At 40.8% G+C, this 22,320-nt stretch overlaps 2 protein-coding genes across 2 annotated transcripts; both read right to left on the reverse strand.

Annotated features, from left to right (window-relative positions):
- Positions 1-7,084: 7,084 nt before the first annotated feature.
- On the reverse strand, positions 7,085-8,077 carry LOC129076374 (olfactory receptor 51E2). The gene has a single exon (XM_054580547.1). It carries the CDS (start codon positions 8,042-8,044, stop codon positions 7,091-7,093), a length of 954 nt encoding a protein of 317 aa, XP_054436522.1. The 5' UTR covers positions 8,045-8,077; the 3' UTR covers positions 7,085-7,090.
- Positions 8,078-14,857: 6,780 nt separating this feature from the next.
- Positions 14,858-15,990, reverse strand: LOC129076375 (olfactory receptor 51F2-like). Its single transcript, XM_054580548.1, has one exon. The coding sequence runs from the start codon at positions 15,959-15,961 to the stop codon at positions 15,017-15,019; it is 945 nt and encodes a 314-aa protein (XP_054436523.1). The 5' UTR covers positions 15,962-15,990; the 3' UTR covers positions 14,858-15,016.
- Positions 15,991-22,320: the final 6,330 nt, after the last annotated feature.

Consider the following 22,320-nt stretch of genomic DNA (forward strand, 5'->3'; position numbering starts at 1 on the left):
ACCCCCAAATAGCTTTGGCCTCAGATATTTCATACATCAGTTTGGACTGAGGTCATTGACCTGGAGCTGCTTTCTAGGGACCCATTTACTTCTCTTCTCTTTGATTCTGGTTGCACTTTCCCAGCTGAACTGGGTTCAGCCTGTCTACATTTCCTTTCTCCCTCAGAGGTCATAAGTAAACTTAGGAAATAATCACACAACTTTGACATCCTATATCAAAATGAATTGATGGTATTTAACCTGAGGTGAGTCGTTAATGTCACTTCGTAATTCTTTCCTTTCAGTTTTTAAACCGTCATCATTCTTCTCAAGCTCTCTATTGAACCTGCCATCCTTTCAGTGGGTAAGTTGATATTGCTCCTAACTTCATATAGGAAATTGAGGCTGTCAAGTGCGCCCTACCCGTCTGCTGTGTTACCCACTTCCACTCTTACGTCCACATTCTGCCAGAGAGACCACCCTGTGCTGCTTGGAGCTTCATGTCAATTCCCCCTCCATCCTTTTTACCACTTCTTTGTTGGCTACTTATCACTTACAGAAAAAAAAATCTAAATGCTATAGTATTGGAAACTAAGACATTATAAGATTTTGTTTATATATAAAAAGCCTTTTAGTTTGGTTCCATGTACCCGTTACCCCATTCTCCCAATGGTAACATCTTGCAAAAGAATATACAAATGAAAATGAAAATACTGACATTGTTGCAGTCAAGATCCAGAACATGTCCATCACCACGAAGATCCCCCATGGTGTCCTTTTATAGCCGCTCCCATTCCCCTCCTTCCCCATTTCCTTTATAATCTCTGGCAATCACTAATGTGTTTTATATAGCTATAATTTTGTCAATTCAGGAATGTTTTATAAATGAAATCATACAGTATGTAATCTCTTGAGATTGTTTTTAACTCAGCATATATCTCTGGAGATTTATCGAGGTTATTTCATGTACTAATAGTTCATTCCTTTACAATTTTGAGCAATGTTACAGGGCATGACTATACCACAGTTTGTTTAACCACTTACTTATTGAAGGACATCTATGTTGTTACCAGTTTTTGGCTATTAGGAATAAGGCTGATATATAGTGTACGTGTACATATATGTTTTTGGTGAACATAATTCTTCATTTCTCTGGGATAAATACCCAAGAGTACAAATGCTCAGTCATATGTTAGTTGCATGCTTAGTATTTTTAGAAACTGCAAAAATGTTTTCTAGAGTGGCTGGCCATACCATGTTACATTTTAACCAGCGATGTATGTGTCAGCCAATTTCCCCACATTCTTGCCAGCATTTGAGGTTTTTACCTTTAAAAAAATATTTAGCCATTTTGATAGATGTATAGTGATAGCCCATTGTGGTTTTAATTTTTATTTCCTACTAGCTAATAATTTTGATCATCCTTTCATGTATTTAATTGTCATATGACTATCTTTTTTAATGAAATGTCTCTTCATGTCTTTTGCCTATTTATTATTAGATTGTTATTTTTCTAGTTGAATTTTCAGAGTTCTTTACATAGTCTAGATACTAGACCTTTGTTGGATCTGTAATTTACATATATATTCTCTTACTGCATAGGTTATCTTTTCATCCTCTTAATTGAATTTTTGATACAAAAGCAGTTGTTAATCTTAATGAAGCCTAATTTATGAATTTTTTCTTAAATAAAGCATGCCTTTTGGTTCTAAGACTAAGAAAGCTTTGCCCTAGATCAGTAATCAATTTTGAATTAATTTTTGTATGTGTTGAGGTATGATTAACAAATAAAATTATAATATATTTAAAGTGTGCAATGTGATTCATAAATTTGTATACATAAATTTGATATATGTATACATTGTGAAAGGATTCCCACCATTACGTTAATAACACATTCATCACCTTACGTATTTTTTTTCTGAGAACACTTAAGTTCTACTCTCAGCAAATATCAGTTATACAATATTGTATTATTAATTATTGTCACCACATTATACAATAGATCCTCAGCACTTATCTTGTAACCAAAAGTTTGTATATTTTTTCAACTTTTCTGTTTCCCTACCTTCCCAGCCTCTATCAACCAACACTCAAACCTGTTTCTGTGAGTTTGACTTTTTTTCTTCTTGATCCCACATGTAAGTGATACCATGCAATATTTGTCTTTCCCTGTCTGGTATATTTCACTTAGCACAATGCTTTCCAGGCTCATCCATTTTGCTGCAAATGACAGGATTTCCTTCTTTCTTTAAGGCTGAGTTATATGTATGTATAACACATATGTCACATTTTCTTTATCCATTCATTCATCAGACATGTTGTTTCCATATCTTGGCCATTGTCAACAATGCTGTACTGAATATGGGAGTACAGATACATTTTTGAGATAGTGATTTTGTTTTCTTTGGACCTATACACAGTCAAAACTGAGATTGCTGGATCATAAGATATTTTACTTTTTGTGGACCATCCATACTGTTTCCCACAGTGGCCACACCAATTACATTCTCACCAACAGTGCACTGAGTTCCCTTTTCTCCACATTTTCACCGACCCTTGTTATCTCTTGTCTTTTGGATGGTATCTGATATCCATTATAATACCCACTATTGTTTATTTTTGTATTCTCTTCACCTTTTATAGGGTCTGGGACATTAACGTGATTTTGAATGTTCAACAGGGAATGACATCAGAAAAATGACCATTGGGCATGACTTCACACCAGCTGGAGAATTGGTGGTGATTACTGTCAGGAAGAATCTCAAATATGTGATGCTGGTAATCTCTGGTCATAAATATGTATAGAGAATAAATCTTGTCTTCTGATTAAAAAATAGGCTTGGGAAACCTCTCTTACCAGAAACAAAGAAATCTGTGTTCTGTTCTTATTTTTTTTACCAATCCAGTTTGGTATAAATAACGTGCTGCTCAGAGAAGAGGACTAAATGAAATTACTGGTGGATCGACTATTCTACTTATGATGAAACCTCAGACTCTGGCTCTCAAGGGGAATTGGCTACCTAAACTGGTGCCTTACATTGTCCAGGCCAACACAAACACGGCTGGGAACGGAGCAGTGTTTTTACGGTCTTCAGTCCCTGGAGACACTCTTGCACTGGGAAAGATACACTTACTGCACTGAACAATTGCCTGAGACTCAGAGGTCCCTCATAGCAGCGGCTGCCTGGGACCACCTCTGTGAACTAACTCAGCTCCCCAAGTACCCAGAGGGCATCCTCCTGGAAGCTCTTCCTCTCCAATGGGAACCAGAGGGCAAACACTCTCCCAGGACCCTGGTTCGTGTGAATAAGGAATAAGCAGTGGCCATAACTCCCTTTAGTTTTTCACCTTCTAGAATGCAATCACATTTTCCTGGAAAAGCTTTGAAAACGATGACCTTTTGGTTGGTCTTCCTCCTTTAGTGCATAAGATCAGTCATTTAAGTCCCATCTGAATCCTATTTAAACCCCACCTACCCCATCTCTTTTTTCCCAGCTCCCAACCTTAGTCCTGGTACTGGAGTGGCGGGGTGGGGGTGGGGTGGGGGGTGGGCGGGGATGGAGAAATCCAGTTCTTAAGCTCCAAGTTCTCAGGCTAATGTGGCTCAATGAGTACTTAAGAAAAACCTGCATGGCTTGCTTGTCACAGGTGGAAACATGCATTTCTATCCCTTCAATATCCCTGTCAGGCAGAGGTTATTATATACCTCCTCCATAGAAGTGATAATGAGTACTTAGTGACTTCATGCCATGTACTAAATAATGTCCTAAGTATCATACATTAATGATTGCATATGATTCTCACAAAAACACTGCAGGGAAACAGATGAGGATTCCAAGCCTCACACAGGGTATAATGGCTTCACAAGTTACTCAACTGTTTGACCTTTCTGTTGGACTGAGCTTCCTTTCAGAGAGCCATGAGTCTCTCCTGGGGTGGAAAATCCCCAGTCTTCAAGAACAGGTTTGGTTTTTGGACAGAGCCCTAAATGGAAGATTCAGATGGTAGAAAATCAAGTTGATTTTACGTTTGGGCCAACAGCAGGTGTGGCCTCAGGAAAGGGGTCCCTGGAGGGTTTCACTGTTGCAGGCCCTTTGAAATTGTTCATGGCTTCTTAATGCTCAGAGCACAGAATGTTTAGAACGGGGGTGGGATTTAGAGGCTGTCTTAGTTAATCACCATTTTTTAGTACAGTTAGTTCAAAAAGATTAAATGAAGTAGAGAATGTTACTCACCTAGTGGCAGAACAGAAACAATAGCTCAGAGCTCCCAAATCCCATCCCAGGGTTCTGTCCCCTCCTAATGCAGGGGATTAAACATCATCTTCTTTAGTTTACTTTTTAAAAAACCTTAGGAATATATTTTCTTTAACCCAATATATCTAAGACACAATCATTTCAACATATTCTTGATGTAAAATTGACAAAGAAATAGTTTACATTCATTCTTTGGTAATTATTGTGGTAAAACATATAACATAAAATTTATCATTTAAAATTTCTTTAGGTTTATAATTCAGTGAGATTAAGTATATTCACATTGCTGTGAACCATCATCATTGTCTATTTCTAGAAACTTTTGTCATTTAAAACTGAAATTCTGTGCCCATTAAACAATAACCCCTCATCCTTCCCTTCCCACAGCCCTGGGTAACTTCTATCCTACTTTCTGTCTCTATGAATTTGCCAATTTTAGGTACTTTGCATATGTGGAGTCATGCAATACTTGGTCTTTTGTGTCTAGCTTGTGTCATTTATCATAATATTCTTGGTGTGCATCTATGTTGTAGAATGTATCAGAATCGTGTTCCTTATTATGCGTGAACAATATACCATTGTATGTCTACCTCACATTCTGTTTATTCATTCATCTGTTGATGAACACATGGTATTTCCACCATTTTGACTATTGTGAATAGAGCTTCTATGAATATTGGCATAGAAGTCTTTAGAGGAGTTTTTAAAATAAAAATCTTACGGCAAAGGGAAAGGTAGGGAAGTCACACAGAATATGAGTAAGTTGAACTGTGGTGGAATACTGTAAGGAATTTGGGAGCAAGAGATACACACTTTATTACGTTGTCAATCTGGCCATGCTCTTAGGTACCTGGAAGTAGGCAGGAGTCGTGGAGAGGCAGTAATGCACAGGAAGAGAGAAGCAGATGTAGGTTGTGGGGAGAGACAGGAGGTTCAACCTCATGAAATGAGGCCCCTGACTTCATTATCTGGAGTGAGTCCCAATACCTGAACCTCTACTTTTACAAAGCACGGGCCCCGCTTTGTTTCCATAGGGAAGCCTCCTCTCTTTTCCATTCTCTCCCTTTCTCTCAGCCTTGTTATATCTGTATTGATTAGCTGCTCTGAGCAGGTAATAATGATTGGATGCTCTAAGGTTTCCTCCTTTTAAGTGAGACCCCGTAGGTTGGAGTCTCCCCCATGGTTTATCAACCCAAGTCCCCCACCCAAGATTTTCTCAGTGAAGCTACTGAGGGGAAACATAAGTCCAATGATTATAGTTAGACTTCAGCTTTTCATCATATCTTGAGAAAAGATGCATTAACATCTTTATAGTTGTACAAATGATACCTGTCCAGATTCATGCACTGGCGGCAAAAAAGACTAGGGATCCTCTCATATCTTCAAATCTGAGTTTACAGAATTCTATAAGTATAAAAGCAATAGGCATAACACAGACAAATTTAGAATATAATTTTATTGTATCTCATAATTAAGTTAAAACCCAGACATTTGAAATGTTTGATAGATACGGAATATACTAAAAAAGGGAGACACAATTGAGAAGGTATAAGAGATAAATAGACAACAATATTATTCTCCCTTAATCTGGAAAGAAGCCAAATATAGAATATGAAAGATAGTTGTAAAACATGAAGAGTAATCTGGATATGTAACCCACAACAAGGGCAGGGTAACCTCTCAAAACACATAGTCATTAATCTCATAAAACACACAGCAGAGAGAAAACAGAGATTGTACAGGTGGAGGAAATAAATGGCAGATGTTAAACAGGAAGTAATATAACATGAAAATTAAGTAACTGTATTTGATCAGAAAATGCAATTTCAAATCTCGGCACATAACTAATATATTTTTTTGAAAAACTTGTTTCTTGCACTTAGAAACATTTTGTTAGGACACATTTTCAAAAGTGAGATTTTAGCATTTAAGCCTATAACTTTCAAAAAATTCCTGCTGCTTCCTGCCAATTATACCATCAGCTATGGTGTTCAAGGATATACACTTTAATATAATCTCCTTTCTCACTGTGAATTTTCATTAATAAAAACTCCTAATTTGATAGGCAAAAATGCTGCCTTGGATTACCAGTCATATAGAGTATTTTTTCCCTTTTTTAAAAAGATTTTATTTGTTTATTTTTAGAGAGAGGGGAAGGGAGGAAGAAAGACAGGGAGAGAAACATCAATGAGGTTGCATCTCATGTGCCCTCTAATGGGGATTTTCCCCGCAACCCAGGCATGTGCCCTGACTGGGAATTGGACTGATGACCCCTTCATTTGTAGGCCAGCACTCAATCCACTGAACCACACCAGACAGGGCTAATTTTTCCCTTGTTTTAAAAACAGGGTATCCAAACTTCTGGCATCTCTGTACCACCTTGGAAGAAGTGTTATATTGGGCCACACATTAAATACATTGTGACATGTAATCACACAAAAATCTCATAATGTTTTAAGTAAATTTACAATCTTGTGTTGAGCCACCTTCACAGACATCCTGGGCTGCATGTGGCCCGTGGGCCGCATGTTGGACACCCCTCTTAAATCCAATTGCATTTTTTGTAACTCTTCTTTATGTTTTATTTTTTAAAATACTTTTTGGAGCACTGGGAGATTTTCTAATTAAAACTTTTTTTATATAATAAGGATATCTGTAACATTTTGATGTGTAGAAGGAAATAATGATATCTCTTTAAATATCACTTGGGGCTGAGGCAGAATTTTGAGATCAAACCAGGGAAAAACACTGACACGCTTATAAACAACTGAAATTAAGCTAGCATTAGCTAAGTCATTATACCAAGCCATTAAGAATGATAAAGGAAAGTAGAGTGGTAAGGGTCACCTGCATCATACAGCCTGAAGATCCTTGTTACAGCTGATCTTGAACATAGCCAGAACCCGAGTTCTGATCTGTTTGGTTTTGGCACCATAGACGATGGGATTGATCACAGGAGGCAGAAGTAGATAGATATCACCCATGAGAACATGCACAATGGGAGGAAGGCTGTTTCCAAAACGGTGCACCACTGAGAGGCCAATGAGAGGCACATAGAAGGCCAATACCACAGTGATGTGTGACACACAATTTCCAAAGGCCTTGGCCCGCTCTGACTTGGAGGGCAGTTGTAGAACTGTTCGTATAATCAGAAAATAAGACAAAATGATGAACAGGACATCCACGCCCATTATCAGCAGAATGGCAGTAAGACCATAGACCACGTTGGGCAACTTGTCTGTGTTGGCCAACTTCATCACATCCTGGTGTAGACAATAGGAATGTGAGAGCACATTGGAGTGGCAAAAGGCCAGCCGCTTGATGAGCAGAGGCAGTGGGATAAAGAAGAGAGATCCACGGACCACAGCCACCACACCAATCTGGGCTGTTACTGTATTGTTGAGCACTGCAGCATGGCGCAAGGGATGGCAGATGGCTATATAACGGTCAAAGGCCATGGCCAGCAGGATGGTGGACTCAATGGCTGAGAGAGCATGAATAAAGAACATCTGGGCAATGCAGGCATCAAAGGTAATCTCCTGGGAATCAAACCAGAAGAGGGCAAGGATCTTGGGCATGGTAGATGTGGACAAGGCCAGGTCAATGGCTGCCAGCATGCAGAGAAAGAGGTACATGGGAGCGTGCAGGCTGCGCTCCATCCTTACGATAAAGACCACGATGCAGTTTCCAAATACTGCCACAGCATACATTGAAAGCAGGGGGAAGCCCATCCAGAAGTGGGCTCCTTCTAGTCCTGGGATACCAATAAGCACAAAGGTGGCATGTGTGAAGTTGCAGGAACTCATAGTTGGCACAGAGAAGTGGGCACTGGAGATTGTCTGGTCACACTGGCAGCCTGGTAGGACATGGAGCACAATCAGAGAGGCCAGCCCTGGAGACCTGGGGACTGAATGCACTTCAGCTCTCCTTCCTTTATTCTATCCTCCTTTTTCCAAGCCCTTTAGGCTCTCGCATAATCTATGAAGCTGTCTTCCAAAGGGAAAAGTGACAGCTCACATTCATTTACTGATTACTATTCTCAAGGTCCATTTACATATTTAAAAGGGAACCTGGGAAGAACAATTCTTATCCCAAAATGTATCCTGCTCAAGTTCTCTCAGACACCTTCTTCTGGTCCATACCTTCATTGCCTGGATACTGGGTGGTCCTTTACTCATATAGGTACTAGGAGATACCCTATTGGGAACCCCTTAGTGATAGGGCTGTGTCCTCTCCCTCCCTTCTCCCTCCCCTCCTTTCCCCTCCCCTCCCCTCTCCTCATCTCCTCCCCCTCCATCTTTTCTCTTCCTTTCCTTCAATTATTCATTCCATAAACATTGACTTATATGACCTACTGTGTATAAGGTTATTTGCTGGATGCTGCTGATACAGAAGTGAAAGACACCTTTTGCCCTTCAGATGCACTTTCTAGGGTGGAAGACAGACAAGTAACAAAATGATTAGATTTTTGGGATGTGTTAGCATAAGGTGTGCATTTGATGCATGGGTGGCGGGCGGGCACGGTCAGAGGAACCTTTCTAAAAAGGATGGTTTTTCTGTTCAGTCTTGAAACATAAATAGAACTCAAATGGAAAGACAAGGAAATAAAATTAAACCATTGAGGATAAGGAGGGTTTTTTCCCCTCAAATTTTTAAGATTCCAGGTTCCCAGTCTAAGGTCAGTGAGAGGGGGAAAGAAACACAACAATATTTTTCTTTAATTAAAAGGAAAAATACAAAGCAAAGAGGACCAAAAATCAATTTACTAAGGAAAAAAAGGAAACATCTGGGGTCACTGAATGAAAGGCAGTAGCTCTCTCCTATGACTTCCCTGAAGATAAAGGTGCTGGCAGGTCATGTGGCCTCCAGCAGATCCTAACTCTCTGGCATGGTCTCTGTGAAGGCTCTTCTCTGCGCCCCTGGCTCATGGGTTCCTACAAACCTGAGAGCTGCCTCCAAGGTCACTCTCATTAGTTCAAGGAGAACTGGGGCTGAATCTAGATACTCCTCGAACTTTCCCTTTCCTGGAACATTGGCCAACAAGTCATTCATATTAGGGCAGACGTTTGCTGTTTAGAAACCCGCTGCTGTTCTGCCCTGCCACCTCCCCAACCCTAAACACATGTGTTCTAACTTCATTAAATGTTTTTTCCCCTAGGGTCCCCAGTGCCCTGGTTTTTAGAGCTAATTTTCTCTAAGGAGCCAAGGGCTTGTCTTCAAGAAGATCCTCTGAATCTTGGGAATAAAGTCTGCAGGCATCTTCATCAGCGGTGTCCAGGTTAAGCTGTTTATCTCCCTAGGATTCTTCTTCTCTCCTAATCTGGGTCCTTACTGCAACTGGGAGATGCTCTTCTGTTTGGCCTTAGTGGAGAGTTTGGTAACCAGTGGTCTCAAAATAAATATGAACTAAATACAAGAACTAAAAGGTTTGACTTGGATTATCCTCATCTAGGAAGGATAAATCCAGGGTTTAAAGGTTGTAAAATCCATACTTCTGACCACTATTTGCTCTTCTCCATCCTCAGACCTTCTACAAAGACATAATAGCTACCCTCCTTGACAAATATGGATCCCAACTTTGGACCCCCATTACTGTCGGGGAATAGAAAGCCCTTTTCAGAAGCAGATAATTGCATCCTTCAGTGAGATAAAATGTAGCTTATATATTGTATCCACCTAACTATCTATGTATTTATCATAGGTAGCTGGGGGAAAGAGAGTCAGACATCCAAACAAATTAGGCCGAAAATTATGTGGTAATGCTAAGGTAGCTTCCCTGGAGGGAGGCCTCACTGGACCTCTGTGTCCAGAGAAATGGAGAAATGGGACTCGGGCAAAGAAAAGGGTAGGCATGGAAAGTAGCAAGGGGAGTACAGCAACATATCCCCCCTTTCTTGAGGCCTCCTGTCCATACTACTACATGCAGCACTCACAGATATAAGGGTCTTTGCTGGACACAGAGTCAGACACTATCCTGACCCCTCTCTCCACAGGGCACCTTTTATGCCCCGCTGGTAGCAGTCTAAGACTTTGGGCCATCATCTTGTTTCCCCAGTTACCTACTCCAGAAGACCTCGTGTCTCCCTCCCATGTTGCCTGGCCTTCCGCCTAAGGTGACCCTTGACTAGACGCAATTTCCGCTTCTTTTTGGGTCCACATGTGGCTGTTGTATTCATACTCACTTGCTTTACTGGATGGTCAGCTAATGCTCTGAGAAATCTCTTCCTGTCCCATGAAAGTGTAAGAGGCAACCAAGGACTTTCCCTGCTCTACCATGAGGTGGCTTGTGGGGTCTTCCAGATCCCTTAGGATGGCAGGATTTGGGCTGCCTAATCCCAGGAGAGGATGCAGTCCCTTGAAAATGGTGCAGTCCTGCTGAGAGGGAGCAGCTGGAGCTGGCTCCCCCCTTCTGACACAGGCTTATTTATATTGCTGCCCAGGAGGCCCATGGGAGCAGGCTGCAAGAGCATTAACTGAGGCTCCGGGGGCATGGCAGACAGGATACAGTATCTCCATGTTCTCTTATGTGTTATTCCTACAGGCTTCACACTGTTTCTGTCTCAGGGGGGAGGGGAAATCACAAAGGGCCCACTGCCTCTGCCATCACTCCCACACTTACAGATAGAGGGCTCTCAGCAATCTGTCTCCACTTTTGCAGGTAACTCAAACTCCCAGTCATCCACAGTCAGTGCTTTTCCTAGTTAGCCACGTGGCCAAACACAATAACCAAGGTGCGTTTATTAGTTTTATCCTAGGACTCTAGAAGTTCAAATCCTCTTGAAAAACCAACATGGGCACAAAAAATGTAGTCCCGTCATTCAAAGTAAGGGCGTGCACTTCTTCAGCTTTTCTTTTTCCATCTTTCCTTTCAGTGGTTGAAACAGACCTCGGTGTATGGGAGTCACTCTTTATCGTACCTGTGTTAAAGAGAAAGATTAGATGAGATAAAAGCTCTTCATGTTATGCCATGTAGTTAGTTAGTTAGTTAGTTAGTGGTAATATCAGTTGGAGAACTAGTTTTTCTGACTGTTTATTCATTAGCATCGAACATTTACTTATCAAGAGCTTTCAATGTATAAAGAAAAGTAGACAACTCCTCCCAGCCCCCCGAAAAAGCCCTCATCTTCATGGAGTGAACAGTCTAGTGACAGGGACAGACAATAAATGGAGTTAATATGAAAAAACAAATAGAGTGTTAAATAGCCTTAAGGATAAGAGATAAAGGGAAGGTAGAAACAGATAGTTATTAAGGGGGCAATTGAAATTTTAAGTGAAGTTGCCAGGGAAGGCCTTACATAAGGGAGACTTTTGAGCAGAAGACTGAAGGGAGTGAGAAATATATTTATGGAGATATTTGAGAAAGGCCATTTCAAGAAGATAGAGAAATTACAGATGAATTCCTGAGAAGGGAGTGTATCTAATAATTTAGATACAATAGATGAGGGAGGCCAGTGTACTTGAGTAGACAGACAAGGGGGATAATAGTAGGGAGATGAAATCACAGAGGTGATGGGGAGTTTAATCATATAGGCCCTTATTGGACTTATAGGACACTTAAGGGTTGTCACTTGGACTCTGAGTTCAAGTAGCTACAAGAGTGGTTATGCGTCTACTATTGCTCTGGTGTTTAGGAAAGTCTCCGTTTTATTGTGAGCTTGTCCACCTTAGTCAGAACGTGACCTCTGCTCTGCAAATCACCCATTTCTGAAGTGCCCAAATTAGCCACTCCCTAGAGATGTAAGTTTATAAGTTTCCAAAATTGTTAGGCCCTGGAGCTGTTCACATGTTAGTATGTGTGGGTGAGGTGGGAGAGAAACATCTGTAGAGGTAAAATGATCATTTTTAGGACTCTGAGTAACCCCATCCTTTTTGTTCCAGCCCACATCACTCTTCCCTCTCTCCATGCCCCATCATATGCTGCACGTTGAAACAACAACAACAACAACAACAAAACAACAAACAGGCACCCAGCATGTAATTCCACATCATCTGAACTTTTTCACTTATATCTAACAGTGAATAAAATATAGTTCCTGATCCTGAGAAGTGGGCACAGACTCTCTTGTGGGGAGATGGTTACAGTAGATTCTGAAAACGGATGTTGTGCATGAGAAAAAAAGCACAGGTGCTGTAGAAGCACCTGAGAAGGACACCACAGACTTGAGAAGTCAGGAGAAAGTCTCTGAAGAAAAGTCATTTCTAAGTCAGGAGAAGGGAGATAGTGAAGGTACTACAAGTGGAAGTAACAGCTTGTCAAAGCCTTGAAAGTGAGATAGAGCAAACAGGGTTATGGAAATGACCATTATCTGTTGTGCCTGGAGCACCACATGGAGGGAAAGTAATAAGGCTTGAGAGAGGAATAGAGTCAGATTATCAGAGGTTTTATTCTTTTTACTATGTGGTAAGCCCTGTTCTGATGTCTGGAAGACAGAATAAATAAAACAAAGGCCTTATATTCAATGATCTTACCTTGTAATGGGAAACAAGAAAAAGAAATAAACAGATATGTAATATATTGGGTTTCTAAGTAAATGACACAAATTATAATTCATTTGAAATCTATAGTCATTTTTCAGTTTCTGCTAGGGCAGAAAGTTGATGGGGGTTTGAGACATATTCTAGAATATACAAATAAAAGTGCTAGAAACTAAAAACAAGGTGGGCAGGGAAGAGAGTGAATGCAGACAAGAATTGAGGGGGAGATATGTAGTTATTTTTTATAATGTCAAGGACACTGTAATAAGATGATGCTTAACCAGAAACCTATATCAAGTGAGACAGTAAATCATGTGGGTACCTGGGGGAAAACGTTTCAGGTAGAGAGAACAGCAAGTGTGAAGTATGATGTTGAAGCATGCTTGGTGAGTTTAAGGAAATATTTGGAAGTTAGTGTGGGTGGGTGTAGGAGAGTGGATAAAGGGGAGAGCAGTTGGAGATGAGGCTGAGTTGATGGAAGGGAGTCAGGTATAAGATATAATGACTGAGTTTTCCCTTAGTAAGATGAGAGGCCACTGGAACATGTTTAACAGAGGAAGTGACATGATTTGTCTTGTGTGTTTGTGTTGTCTCCTGGTGAAGGAAGATCCACTAGTAGACTATTATATTTCAGTTCCAAGATGACAATGGATTGGATCATGGTGAGAGCAATAGAAGGGGCAGGAAGTTGGATTCCAGATATCAATATCTGAAATATCTGGAAGAAAGGGTTATCAGTATTTGCCAATAAATTGGCTATGGAATGGGAGAGAGATGGACCATGGCTCCAAGTGTTCTACCTCAGCAAATTAAAAGGCAGATTTTCTGAGTTTTGGGAAACTGTGGTTGAATACATTTTTGTTTTGATGTGAGTACATGGTTTTGGACATAATGAATCTAAGGTGATTACTGGTTATTCAGGTGGAAATACTGATACATAGGCAATTGGATGTGAGTCTGGAGTATAAATATTAACTCTGGGTTTGTTAACATATAAATGGTATTTAAAGCCATAAGTCCAAATGAGATGACCCAATTGGAAATATAACAAAGAAAAAAAGGTCTGAGAATGAAGTCCTGGGACATTTCAGCATGCAAAAATCAAGGAGATGAATATTATAATAACTGAGACTAAAAATATTATTGATAAATATGCTGAGAATTTTGACATCATCTTTATTATTAAATAGTAATATAGTCATTTATTGAGTTCCCTGTAGATGTGATGTCTACTTCTTTGCTGGATCTAATACCAACTGTGGGGCCCACATTTACTGAGTGATTCTGATATGTCATTTAAATAGGTGCTTTAAAAATTTGAGACTTAATGGATATATCCAACTTGAAAAATAATCAACTTGCTGGATTAAGCTGTTACATGAAATATATGCAACAGGTTAAAAGGTTTCTAAGTAAATGACACAAATTATAATTCATTTGAAATCTATAGTAATTTTTCAGTTTCTGCTAGGGCAGAAAGTTGATGGGGGTTTGAGACATATTCTAGAATATACATAGTTGGGAAAGAATAGGTAGAAATACACTTGTGAGATTAAAAAATTTGTTTTGGGCTTTTTCTCCATAACTTGATTGAAAATTTCTAGAGGACAGAATTTTATCATTGTATACATATACAATTACATATGTAAATAAATATACACATATACCAATTATATTCATATATAATTATATACCTAGTTTACAGTATAGGCAGCAATATACCATTAAGTTAAAGGAAGTGAGGGACTCTGGAGTCAGTGTGTTTGGATGTAAAATATAGCTTTGTCATTTACCAGCTGAGTAAGCATATTATTTAACATTTTGTGTTTCAATTTTCTCATTGATATTAGAAGTAACTACCTTATAATGTTCTTTGGATATAAAAATGTGTTAATATATGTAAAAAACACCTAGAACCATTACTGATCAAAGGAAATAATAAATGTTAGTTAAAAGTATTATTACAGTTAGGAAATACTATCTAATTCTCATAAAAGAGTGATTTTTTCCATAATGTGTTGTTCTAATTGCTGTGAAGTGGATAAAGTCAAAAGAGGAAGGCTGTTGGCAGATTAGCAACAGTTCAGAATGAATGGTGATGGGGAGAACAGCATTTAGGCTGTTCATCCCTCCCATTCCTATGTCTCTATCTCCATATTTTTAAATAAAGGAGTCAAACCAGCTGATATTCTGCATTTTACACAATCTTAATTTTAAATTTTTGCTCACTTAGCCTTAATGATCACTAGTTCTGTTTTTCAATAGCATGACCTGATGTAGGCTGCCTCTAGAATTCAATGAGTCTATGTGTCTTTGGAATGGAGAATTTTTATCAGAGCTTTACGTATCTGTTTAGTCTTCACACTGTAGATGATGGGGTTCATCACAGGGGGGACCAACAGGTAGGTGTTAGCAATCATAGTATGTACATAGGGTGGGGCCCGTTTTCCAAATCTGTGAACAAAGGACAGACTGATCAATGGGATATAGAAAATAGCAACAGCCCCCATATGGGAGATGCATGTGCTGAAGGCTCTCTTCCTCTCTTCCGGGGATGCAATGCTGAGGACAGTCTTAATGATCAAAACATAAGAGAGGAGAATGAGAACTGAGTCTAGCCCAGCAGTAGTGATCAGGGCTGTCAACCCAACTGCACTATTGATCCTGGTGTCTGTGCAGGACAGCTTCATCACGTCAGGGTGGAAGCAGTAGGAGTGGTGCAGCACGCGGCTGCGGCAGTAGGACAGTCTTTTAAGAAGGGCGACCATTGGTGTCAGCGTTAGTGTCCCCCTGATGACAATGGCCACTCCAATTTGAGCTATTCTGGAGTCCGTTAAAATGGTGGCATACCTGAGAGGATTAGAGATGGCTACAAAACGATCAAAGGCCATGGCCAACAGCACTGAAGATTCCATGACAGTGAAGAGTTTAATAAAGAACATCTGTGACAAGCAGGCATTAAAGCTGATCTTCCTGGCATTGAACCAGAATATACCCATCATGGTGACTAGGGTGGAGATGGACAAGCCGAGGTCAGTGGTGGACAGCATGGAGAGGAAATAGTACATGGGTTCGTGGAGGCTGGGCTGAGTGACAATGGCAAAGAGAATCAGGCTGTTTCCTGAGAGGGCGGTTGCGTAGAGGAAGCAGAAGGGAATGGAGATCCAGGTGTGGAAAGCTTCCAGCCCAGGGACACCAGTGAGCAGGAAAATGATGGAAGAGGATGTGGTATTTTGGAAAGTTGACATGTTGAATTATAAGTACAGAATTCCAAGGTGAAACTCTGGAATGATGAAAAAAACTACATTAAAAATAATCTAGTGTCAAATAATTTTTTTGAACCCCAAACCAACCAAAGATGAATACCTATATACTACATAAATACGAATGACTCATTTAAAATGATAAAAAGAATTATAAGTTTTCAACTGCTGTTGTAGGTACCATTAAAATTTTTGTATTTTTATTTATCTCAGCCCACAATTTTTCTTCCCTGGGGGCCTTTGCTCGTCGCTATGTTTATACTATGTGACTTTCCTTTCATTTCTCTAGTCAGAGATGACTAGACTAAATAAAGACATTTTATCCAAGACTGACTGATCATATTTCATTCTGTCTGAAATGTATAAATTGTGATAAAGGGGTGGCACGTTGGTTTTCCTGTATAGTTGGCATCAGAGAAAAATAGACTGGGGCTATGGAGCAACAATAATACATCAGCCAGAAGTATAGAAAGCAGAGAATCTTAGGACAATTTGGGAAGCCATAAAATACTGAGAGATACTTGTTTATGATACAAGTAACAAATTAAATTATAATAAATGACTTAGGCACCAGTTCAGTCATGTGCAACTTACTACAGAAACTAACCTTTACAGTGGCACTTGGATTGCAGCACCTGGCGTCACATCTGAGAGATGGGGAGTTAGAACAGACTTCCCACCACGGGGACAGAGGCTTCTGCCCCTACTTGACATAATGTGCTGCCATGCTCAGATGTATTTTTCTCTTCAATGTGCCTGAAGACTAGCTGTTTTCCAGAATAGATTTTCTTCGTTTTGTGAAGACATACTTTTCAAGAGATACCAAATGAAATGTTACTGTTTTGCTTTGGAGGGAAACATAGAACTTGACAGCATACATCTTGTTTCTTTTTTCATTGAGTGGAGAATTCAAACTAGGCCTGTGGGTATGTATGAGTTGGAAGAGGGGGTCTGGGGAAAACAGAGGACAGGGTTGTGGCTGGAGAGAGGGCTCAGCCACTGAGAAGCGGCCAACATTAAGATAACTGTTTCTCGGGGGAACCTAAGTGTTTTCAGGATACACATGTTTACCAGATAAAGTGCCACCTCAAGGATTCTCTAAAAAAATTAGTTTAAAATTAGGAAATTTTCAATGGACAATGAGAGAAGACAAGAAATGTTAAGTTATGTGTGTTGTCCAAGTAAGTAAACTGTAACGTAAGAATCTGAAGTGTAGCATTACAAGAGTGTCCTCAGGGAACCAGTGAAATACTGCCAAGAATGCATTATCAAACCTCATAATGAAAATAAGAGTTAACAGGAAGGGAGCAGGACTAAGAAAGGGAACATATTTTTTATACTACTTCCAGTGACTGTTCATTAAATGTCATGAGTACAGTTGACATTATACAGAAACTAAGTCTTGCCCAACTGCACGCATTTCACAATAAATTGTGAAAGTTTAGCAGGCTAACAAGTTCTATTAGCACTTTTCATAAATAGATTGATTTCTGAAAAACATTTTTAGTAACTATACTTAGCTTTGAAAAAGTATGTATTGATCAGAAGGACAAACTAAAAATGTATGTATTAAATAAATGATACAGATGATAATTTTAAATAGTAGGTTCACCTCTCATTTTCCACATGTTTTTGTCCTGTTTATTTACTATTAATTTACAGAACCTGGCACTTAGTGTTTGAAGTAAACTTCCTGGGGTTAGTGGGAAGTAGGGAAATCATGGAAAAGGGAATTCTTTAATTCTGTGTACAAAAGCCTTGGGGTATTTAGAGATGGCTGGTTAGAAAAATCAGTTCTTGAAAGACTTCCATGTTTCATGTAAGCTGAGATGAAATATTCCTAGGCTTTTAGAAAAGTATATGTAAAAAGTGTTGTGGCAGAATGAACTTGTAATATTTCTTCCTTTGCTCTTGCCTTATGTTCTCAGAGATATTTACTGAGCACCTACTTTGTGCATAGTAGAAACTAAGACATAACATGAACAAAACTCTTAAAAAGTTTATAATCAAGTGAAGGAGAAAGACTAGCACTACCAATATCTAATATACAATGATGAATAATAAAAATGGTTATAAGAGTACAGAAGGCCTTCATATGTGTTGATTAATTCTGGCTCTCATGATGATTTTCATGTTTATGATAATACATGAGATGTTTGAGTTGTAATTCTGATCATTGAGTTTTAGGTAATTTTATGAGATCAGTTTTTTTTTTTTAAATTGCTAGCTGAAGAATTTCTTATTCATTCTAACTTCTTCATGGTTCCCTTTACATTATTTCATTAATTTATTCGTTGCTCATTTGCATTCTTCTTGTCAGTTTTTTTCCCTTCCCTTTCTGGCTTGGAGCTCAGAAGAAAATACAGAGTTAAGGTTGACATGGTCTGCACTGAACCTGGCAGAAAAGAACCTGAAATCCACCCTCCACCCCCACCCTGTCTTTCTATACCTGCCTTCACCTGCTCCTCATTCATGCTGGGCTCAGGCACAGGGGATTCCTTATTCCTTTTCATAGCCTGTAACTCCACACCTGATCATCAGACTTTACCCCATAAACAGTTAGTTTGTTTCACTATTAAACTGAGAGCTCACAGTGTGTGTTGTGTTATCACTAAGCATATGAAATAAGCAAAATAACAGTGGTTTGAGGCCTGAGAAAACCAGAGAGTTTGCCAGGACCTTATCTTTTTAAAGCCAACAACCTTATTATTAATTAGAACCAGTGGCTCTTAGGAAAACGGGAAATGAAAAATACCAGTTTTGAATACCTACTACATGCTGGGCACTGTATTAGTTACATATCAGAGGCTATGTAGCTCTACCATTACTTGCAGAGTGTACAAGGACATGGTGTTTCTAAGCAATAAGACAAAAATATTGTGAAATAACAGATACTGAGTGTGTCTATACAAGAATGTGTCTGTGTGTCTTCAAGAATTATTAGTTCCAAGATATCTTAACAGAGTACATAAAATATAGCTGTGTAAAGTTTTGATGAATAGAAGTGAGTTCATAAGGACAAAAAGCAAGAGAGAGTGTTTTTGACATAAAAAAAGACATGAGCAGAGACTGAGTGAAACAACAAAATACAAGAAAATGGCAATGCTGGAGTGGCACATGTGAAGCTGAAGGACTTAAGGTGGCCTGGAGAGGAAACTCTTGTGTTCCATGGGAAGAATAAGGAACTTAGATTTTAGTTGCAAAGCGTCAAGAGCCAGGCATTTCCAAATATTTTATGAATAAGTAAACAAATCATTCTCTATCTCTTCAAATTGAACTACAACAACATTCCTTTCCTTTTTAGTATATTATTTTGTACCATTGGTTTTCATTTGGCATTCTATAATATTCAAGTTTTATCTCAACCCAATAATGAAAGCTTCCCACACTTTTCCATGGATGTTTTCAGCACATGTCCATTTCAACCAAGATATATCAACCATATGTTAAAATTGGCCATTGTGCGTACTTAGTGAGGACAGTAAGACATAAACCCTGTTTCTCCCTCCATTTCCTGCCATATATTTTACGACAAAAATGTTCTTTGGACAATCTACTTTCGTTTATTATTCCTTCACCTTCAGTAACAATCTGGAATCTTTCTCCAAAGACTCAAAGAAAGTTCTCTAACAGATGTCACCAATGGCTTTCCAAATACCAAATCTAAAAGTTCATTTTCAGGAAAAAGAGAGAAGATGGTGGAGGAGTGAATGGGAGTCACGTTGACCTCCTCCCAAGACCAAACTGGAATTATGACTAAATAGTGGAGTAATCACCTGGAAAACAATGGAACGATAGTGGGAGAGGAGCCTTGGTGCTGTGGACAGTGGATTTGACTCTCACCCATCCCAACGGGTGAGAAGTGCGGTGGAGGCTCGAGAGGGTGGGTTGGGTGCCCACGGGCACTAGCACCAGAGGGACATTGAAAAGGCCAGCTAGCTTCCCCCGAGAAGAATGGGGCCTGAATCATAAACAGGGACCCCTAAACTACAGCAGCTAAAACCAAGAAAATACAGACAAAACGCAACCCCGAAAAGCTTAGGGGTGCTCTCTGCCAGAGACAGGTGGCTGGGGATGCAAAGAGACATTTAAAGGGCCAACGCAGAAGTTGCAGCGGCAGCCACCCTCCTTGATCTCTCGGCAGAGGCGGCAGCAGGGTGGGCTGGTGCCTGGGAAAAGACTGGTGAGGAAAACTTTGTGAAGAGAACTGACAGGCGGCCAGTGGAGCCCCGGTGATGGCGCGCCTCCCACTCTGCAGCTCCTATCTCGCTCAGGCATAAGTGAATCAATTAACCTGCCTGTTGTGCGCTCCGCACACAGCTTGTACACGTGTGAGCTGCGAGACTGAATGCATACTGGCTGGGAGAGCCTTGAGGAGAGACTGGAGACGGAGGCGTTGGGGAAAGAACGGGAGGAGGAACCGGGGAGTCCCGACTCCCTCCCCGTTCGGTAGTCTCCATTGTGGGCTGGAAAGGCGCGACCCCAAAGAGGCAGAAGCGGGGCGCGCAGGAACCAGACTGCCTGCGATTGAAACACAGGCCGCACAGGGGGTGGATCCTTGGCCGAAGGGGTCAGGGAACTGCCCGGAGGCCCCTGAGGAGAGTCTGGAAACAGAGGCATTGGGGAAAGAACGGGAAGAGGAACTGGGGACTCCCGACTCCTTCTCCTTGCCGTAGTCTCCATTGTGTGGGAAAAGGCCACACCTCCAAAGAGCCAAAAGCCAAAAAGCACACATAGACACCCCAAAAACACCCAGTGCAGGTGCACACACTTGCGCCGAGTGACTGGCGAGGGTTGGTGAGCGTGTGTGTGACCCGCATGGGCTGGTGAACGCTTGCACCGGTCGGCAAGGCCTCCCACAGATTGGCACTGATATGGCCTGCGAGGGATTGCACAGAGCGGCAAGGGCAGGCATAAATTGACCCGCCCGCCCGGGATTGCGGAGTGGCCCACAAACTTAGTAGAGCTGCCCAGAGTCCCTGGAGGAGAGACTGGAGACAGGATAAATCGGAGAGTCCCGGAGCTGACTTCCTCCCATTTCTGTAGTCCCCATTTGGTGAGGGCAAGCAACGCACCCGAAGAGTCAAAAGCGGGGAAAACACACAATAGAAGACCCTAAACTGACCAGTGCCGGGGAGTTCCCCGGCCAGGGGAGCCAGAGGAGTACGCGAGGTCGCAAATAAGCCCCCTGGTCTGGGGCAAGCACATGCGAGCCCAGGCAGGTGGGGGACCGTGCGGTGCTGGGAACGCGCTCAAGGAGCCCGCGTGAGAGCGCAGAGAGATCCCAAAAAATAGCCCAGCCCTGACCGAAGGGGTCACTGAGCTGCTCCAAGCAGGAGTCAGACACAGGCATTAGACTCCTGAAAGGCTCAAACAAACAACCCAAGGCCCTATAGGGTCAACAACTGACATCATCAGAGGCAAGCCCAGAAAGAAAAGTAAAGGACAAAAATAGTTAACAGACTCTCACAAAAATGGGAAGAAAAAGAAGTTCCCCCCAAATGAGTGGAAAAGGGGACTCCTCACAGAGAGAGCTAAATGAAATAGAGGCAAGGGAACTATCAGATATGGAATTCAAAACAATGGTTCTAAGGAAGCTCAATGAGCTCAGCCGGCTCAAAGAGAACTATGAGAAACTGCAGAGAAACTATCAGGATCTTACAGCAAACTATATCAGCCTGGAAAAGGACATAGAAGCTATCAAGAAGACACAAGAGGATATGAAGAATACCATTTCTGAATTGAAGAACACAGTAGAAGGAATCCAAAGGAGGCTGGATGAAGCCGAGGATCGAGTCAGTGAGATGGAGGAGAAGGTAGAAAGAAGCTCCCAGAAAGAACAAGAAATGGAAAAACGACTCAAAAAGAATGAAGAGGCATTTAGGGAAATGCAGGACAACGTGAAACGCAATGATATCCGTATAATAGGGATACCGGAAGGAGAAGAAGAGGAGCAAGGAATAGAGAACCTCCTCGAAAAAGTAATGATGGAAAATTTCCCTCATTTGAGGAGAGAAAGGCTCTCAAGGATCCAGGAGGCACAGAGGACCCCACTCAAGAGGGACTCAAGGAGGTCCACTCCAAGACACATCATCATTAAAATGGCAACTACCAAAGACAAAGAGAGAATCCTCAAGGCAGCAAGGGAGAAGGAGAAAGTAACATACAAGGGGGTCCCAATACGCCTAGGAGCTGACTTCTCAACTGAAACACTACAAGCCAGAAGGGAATGGCAACAAATATTCCAAGTCATGAAGAGCAAGGGCCTACAGCTAAGGCTGCTCTACCCAGCTAGGTTCTCCATTAAAACAGAAGGGGAAATATGGAGTTTCCCAGACAAGAGA

This window comes from Pteronotus mesoamericanus, unplaced genomic scaffold, assembly GCF_021234165.1.
Source record: "Pteronotus mesoamericanus isolate MK-2021 breed Mesoamerican mustached bat unplaced genomic scaffold, CSHL_Meso_final contig_590, whole genome shotgun sequence".
NCBI classification, from domain to species: domain Eukaryota; kingdom Metazoa; phylum Chordata; class Mammalia; order Chiroptera; family Mormoopidae; genus Pteronotus; species Pteronotus mesoamericanus.

Bases quoted from the DNA above. Each gene is read 5' to 3' on its own strand.
- LOC129076374 (XM_054580547.1), bottom strand. From the start codon at position 8,044: ATGAGTTCCTGCAACTTCACACATGCCACCTTTGTGCTTATTGGTATC.
- LOC129076375 (XM_054580548.1), bottom strand. From the start codon at position 15,961: ATGTCAACTTTCCAAAATACCACATCCTCTTCCATCATTTTCCTGCTC.